We start from the raw sequence: 6,000 nt of genomic DNA, 5'->3' as shown, positions 1-6,000 counted from the left end.
ACCAAATGAAGCCTGCGAGATCAGGCCAAGGTTTCCACTGAAAAGATCCATGTCCCAACTCTCAAGGTACGTAGACGAGTGATATACATTTCTCTAACTTTTTATGTGGAAAATTTATTGATAAAACTTGCTAGATGAGACGTAGATAGTGTGACATTTCAGTGACCGGAAGCAAATGATCCACGTTCTACAAGACCAGGTTCAAGCCTTTCACCAAGTGGATGTTAGACAGCTTCACTAAATCCAACTTTTTCTTATCTTCCTCCCCCATAATTTGTGTATCTGTTAGGGTCCATGGTTACGTGAGGTCAACTACGTTGTCTTAAGTTCTTTGATGGAATCAAACAACTAATATATCTAGAATTTAACAAGTATTGAAATTCTAGCTGCAGAATTGTCTATAATTTGTGTCGATAATTTCTTTTTAAGTTCTTACAGGACTAAAAAGTATTTCAGTATTATCAGAAGAGTTCATACAGAGCTTTTTGATTATCTGCCATGGCAGCGCCAAAGAGCTTTATCTTCTTAATGTTATTGTTTCTATACTCTCTTCATGTCATTACTATATCCTATTCTATCTCTACTACTACGTTGTGCCATGATCCCGAGAGGTCTGCTCTTTTACATTTTAAGCAAAGCCTTATTGCCTCTTCTAATTCACCTGATTACTTGAAGACGGTATCTTGGAAAGCTAATAGCAGCAGTGATTGCTGTTCGTGGGACGGGGTTGAGTGTGACGATGCTACCGGTTATGTTATTGGTCTTGACCTCAGTAGCAGTCTAATAATTGGCACTCTTCACTCCAATAGCACCTTGTTTAGCCTTGTTCACCTCCAGAACCTGAACCTTGCAGAGAACAACTTTATGGACTCTTCTATCCCACCTGAGATCTCCCATCTTTCAAGTTTATCTTCCATAAACCTGTCGTACTCTTCATTTTCTGGCCAAATTCCACTCGAGTTGTCAGGAATGTCCAAACTGACTTCTCTTGATCTGTCATTCAATTATTTGAATGGAGACTTTCCCATTTCCATTTTCAGTCTACCAGGCTTGCTTGTTCTTAATGTGAGTGACAATCAGAATCTCAGTGGCTACTTTCCAGAGTTTAACAACACAAGCCCCCTGAGAAAACTGGATATTGCTTTCACATATTTCTCTGGTAACATGCCTGCCTCGATCGGAAATCTGCAGTCACTGACTAAGTTGCGACTTAGAAATTGCTATTTTACAGGATCAATTCCAGCCTCAGTTGGTAACCTGACACAACTCACTTATTTATCAGTTGGATCTAACATGTTCAATAGTCCAGGTGATCTTTCTTGGCTTCACAAGCTAACTAAGCTTACTCTGTTGCACCTCCAGGATAGCAATATACATGGTGGCATCCCACCATCTCTTGCAAACCTAACCCAACTTACTCGTCTTGACCTCCATAATAATTCCTTTGTTGGCGAGATACCGTTGTGGCTGCTGAACATGACCCAATTCACCGAACTAGATTTGAGCTATAATGCACTAACAGGTCAAGTTCCTCCCTCATTTTCTCAACAAAAAAGCCTGGAATTTCTTTCTCTTACGGAAAATAACTTTACTGGCACGGTAGAGGCCGACATTTTTCTGAATTCTAAGAACCTTAACGTTCTTGATCTATCCAGATGCAATATAAAGCTGTTTGTCCCCCATGACATTGACTTCACTCTTCCAAAGCTTGAATATTTATATTTGAGTTACTGTAACTTAACGGAGTTTCCATACTTTCTGCAGTTCCAGATTAAACTAAGGTTTCTTCAACTGGAGGGAAACAACATTCATGGCAATATACCACAATGGATTTGGACTGCAAGTAATGCTTTGGAGGTAATTAGCATTTCTGATAACTACCTAACAGGAATTGAACATAATCCGGTTACTATTCGAAGTAAGAGTTTAAGATTCATAGACATAAGCAATAATATGCTACAAGGGAATCTCCCAGTTCCACCAACAAATACAATTTTGTACTCGGTGAATAACAACAGATTAACCGGAGATATTTCACCCTTGATATGTGCTGTCATGTCTCTTAAAGTACTAGATTTGTCGAATAACAGCATGAGTGGACCAATTCCGCAGTGCCTTGCCAATTCTCTGGAAGCCCTCGTTCTCCAAGACAACAACTTTTCTGGTACAGTTCCTCAAATATACCCGAAAGAATGCAACTTGAAGGTGATGGACTTGAGTCGAAACCAGTTAACAGGGGTAGTTCCAAAATCGTTGTCAAATTGTAAAATGTTAAAGATATTGGATCTGTCAAATAACCGGATGAAACAAACTTTCCCTACTTGGTTGGGGAGTCTTCTACAGCTACAAGTTCTGCTTCTGCATTCCAACATGTTTCATGGTGCAATTGGAAGTCCGAGGATTCCATCAGAGTTTCCAATGTTGTGCATTATAAATCTGTCTCATAACTCTTTCTCTGGTGCTTTGCCTGTGGATTACATCCAGACTTGGAATGCAATGAAAGTTTTCCGTACAGACGTGGAACCATATATACAGACAAATTTGAGCTTTGCATGGATTATTGGCGACTACACTTTCGAATACGATTTCCCATATTACAGCTCAATTATTCTTACCAACAAAGGCGTAGAGACGGAGTACGAAAAGATTTTAAATATTTTCACTGCTATAGTCCTTTCAAGTAACAAATTCACAGGGCAGATTCCAGAAACTCTTGGAAATCTCGAGGCTCTCCAGTTGCTCGACCTTTCAAACAATGATCTTACGGGTCCAATTCCTCCATCACTCGGAAACCTTTCACAGCTTGAATCATTGGACCTTTCACAGAACAAGCTCTCAGGAGTCATCCCTCAACAGTTAGCAGCACAACTCAATTTTCTCGAGTTCTTTAATGTGTCTCACAACCTCCTAAGTGGTCACATACCACAAGGCCCGCAATTCAAAACATTTGACAACAATTCTTACACCGGAAACTCTGGACTTTGTGGATTTCCATTACCTAAGAATTGTGTAACCGTGCAGTCACCACCTGATGAAAACGTGGATGATACTGATGAAGATATGTTTCCAAGTGGATTTGATTGGTTATTCATATTAGGAGGACTCATGAGTGGGCTTGTTGTTGGCTTTGTTATGGGAGACATTTTCACAGATAGACACCCCTGGCTAATTCAGGGGATTGTGCAGAGATCCAGAAGGACACAAAACAAACCGAGGATGCAGAAGAGGTAGATCATTGGGGCTTTTTAAGTTGTCGTCATAAAATTACATGTACTTGTATTCATTTTGTTCAGTCATTTCTTTGGTGTCTTCTAGACTTCTACTATAACAATTTGACGTCTAGGAACTTCAACACCAGTTCATCTTTTCCACACAGCCTAAGCACTTTTAAAGATCAGTTAATATTAGAATAACAATATAAAAACCTGAAAATGGTCTTCCTCTGACATCTTAAGGTTTTAGAATGACTGGTTAGTCGTTAGTAAAAGAATTACGAGCTAGGGGTGTTCATGGGTTCGTCAACCCGATCAAACCGACCCAACCCAACCTTCTTTTAGGCCGATTAAACCATTTTAAAATAACCCGATCCATAGTTGGGTTAAAAAAAATTCAAACCGCATTAAATGGTTTGGGTACGGGTTCAAGATTTTTTCAGCCAACCCAACCCAACCCGATTTAACTTAATCCTCGTTCGATATTTTAAATATAATCTATATAGTATATGCAATTGTACATTATACAATATAAATATTTTTATTTATAGTTATATTTCGTGTATATGCATATGATTTATGACATGATATACATTACTAAAATTTCAATTTAATCATATTTAAAAAATAGTACTATAATCGTAAATTTTATTATTCGAAATTAACAATTATATATAGCAGTGAAACTTTTTTTATATAATCATTCAACCCGTTCAAACCAACCCAACCCGACCCAAACCGATGTACGATGGGTAGGGTTGGGTTACGATTTTATATTTTACGGGTTGGGTCAAAAAAAATTAAACCGATTTAATTGGATTGGGTCATAAAAAAGCCTCCAATCCGGCCAACCCGACCCATGAACACCCCTAACGAGCAATACCTTGATCTAGCATCTCCACTTCTTGCATGCATGTTGCCAAATTAAAATTTTCAAAATATCTCAAGTTTTGACCCTACTCAATTGTTTTTCTGGCAACACTCCTCTCTGGTTGCATGCAAATTGACAAGATACCATTTCAATCTTGTAGACATCAACTTCATCGGTTCCCTTCGCCTGTCATAATCTTATGCCACACACTAAGATGTAGATCTTTATATAATTTCCATACATTTCTCAGACGCCCCTGTCTACTGGCAACTTGATATAATATCTACTTATAATATCTTGTGTACAACACTCAACCACGCCTATAAATAGAATCTGAAACCATTTCATTTCACAGAATACCAAGTTGAAGGAAATATGGGTTCTAAAATAGTCCTCTTACTTGGTCTGTCAATTGCTTTTGTTCTGCTCATTAGTTCAGAAGTTGCAGCTAGAGACCTAGCCAAAACTACTCAGAAGAGTAAGTCTTTTGTTTAGTACGTTTTGTCTTTATTTAATTTCTCCGTCTACTACATTATAAGATTAATTGCTACAACACACTCACGCACGTATCCTGTCTTTAACAAGATTTGAATCGTGCTCCAGCAGCTGAGGGAGCTAGTTTGGACGGTGGCGGATACCGTTATGGACAAGTCAGTGGAAGCCGCAAAAATAGGGAACTAGAAGGACATGGAACTTTGGAAGGAGAAAAAGTGCAAAGCAACTGCTCTTCCTTCTGCCGACGCATCTATAGCAGGTGTTGTTCTGCAGCTGAAGCACAAGCACTCAAGGACACTCAAGTTAAGCCACATAACTAGAGGACTGCATGTTGATACTTGGAGGACTAGTAAGTGGGCTGCAGTACTCCCACCCACCCTTCCTCCTGTTAGAATATATATATATATATATATATAATATATATTACTCCCTCCGTCCCTAAAAACGTTTCTTATTCGTGTTGGACACGTTTGCCAATGCACACTTTTGATCGTTAATATCTTTAAATTCGTATTAGTATTAAATATAAAAATTTTACTGTATTAAAGTACTCATAAATACGAATTCAACGAGATCACTCATGACTATGTTTGATATTATAGATTAGACGTAAATTATTAGTCAATCGCTTACCGTGAACAGTACCGAAAGTCAAAAAAGGAAACGTATATTGGGACGAAGGGAGTATTATATTATATATATTAGGGTATTTTCGGTATTTAGCTTATATTGTTTTTCTATATAAGTTCGGACATGTATTATAAATTATGTGTTGATTGTAATAATATTTTACGTTCGTATTATATCTCTAAAGTTAACATGGTATCAAAGCTTGGTTTCTGAGTGATCGTGGAAGTTAAGTTGAATCATTAAATAGATAGAGTTACGTTACAACAACGAGATGATCGACGAAGACCATAAATAGATTTACGAAGTCTGTAGACATAACTTGGTTGATGCGGAAGTCCTGGAAGAGGTGTCATGTAAACTTCCTCAAAAATTTACCCAAAAACAAATCCGTGCGGGCCTGACCCAAAGCGGACAATATCATACTAGTGTGGAGTTACGACTTGCTCGTGGCCCAACAAATAATTTTCTATAATTCTAATTATCTGCGGTCTTAATTTACCTTCATCTTAACTTATCTTCGACCTTTCAGCTATGAAATCACACTACTCCCTACTTCCCCTTGATCATTTTGAAATTTCTGGATCACGATACATCTGTTCCTTTAATTCATCTTCATCACCCACTTTAAAGTGGATACTTATTTACTTTACACGGAAATCTCGAATAGTGGCTCAGCCTCACTCCAAATATATTAAAAATAAAATAAAAATAAGCACAACGCGAAAAAATTATAATAATTTTTTAATAATGGCTACGATCGTTACGAAAATCTACTGAGATTCTCACTACCGT

General features: G+C 37.8%; 2 protein-coding genes across 5 annotated transcripts; both read left to right on the top strand.

Annotated features, from left to right (window-relative positions):
* Window positions 1-297: 297 nt before the first annotated feature.
* On the top strand, window positions 298-4,994 carry LOC141684421 (receptor-like protein 6). Of its 4 annotated transcripts, XM_074489402.1 has the most exons (4): window positions 298-1,857; window positions 2,113-3,227; window positions 4,439-4,561; window positions 4,669-4,994. In XM_074489402.1, the coding sequence occupies exons 1-3, from the start codon at window positions 499-501 to the stop codon at window positions 4,449-4,451; spliced, it is 2,487 nt and encodes an 828-aa protein (XP_074345503.1). In that variant the 5' UTR covers window positions 298-498; the 3' UTR covers window positions 4,452-4,561; window positions 4,669-4,994. The 4 variants fall into 4 exon arrangements, with proteins under 4 accessions (XP_074345503.1, XP_074345502.1, XP_074345501.1 ...); XM_074489401.1 differs by having other exon boundaries at window positions 298-3,227; window positions 4,690-4,994; XM_074489400.1 differs by having other exon boundaries at window positions 298-3,227; window positions 4,687-4,994.
* LOC141683773 (glycine-rich protein DC7.1-like) lies at window positions 4,459-4,898 on the top strand. Its single transcript, XM_074488534.1, has 2 exons — window positions 4,459-4,561; window positions 4,669-4,898. Exons 1-2 carry the CDS (start codon window positions 4,459-4,461, stop codon window positions 4,896-4,898), a joined length of 333 nt encoding a protein of 110 aa, XP_074344635.1.
* Window positions 4,995-6,000: the final 1,006 nt, after the last annotated feature.

Source organism: Apium graveolens, chromosome 9 (genome assembly GCF_009905375.1).
Source record: "Apium graveolens cultivar Ventura chromosome 9, ASM990537v1, whole genome shotgun sequence".
Lineage (NCBI taxonomy): Eukaryota > Viridiplantae > Streptophyta > Magnoliopsida > Apiales > Apiaceae > Apium > Apium graveolens.
Note: the sequence above shows the minus strand (reverse complement) of the source record. Positions and strands in the feature narration are given on the sequence as shown.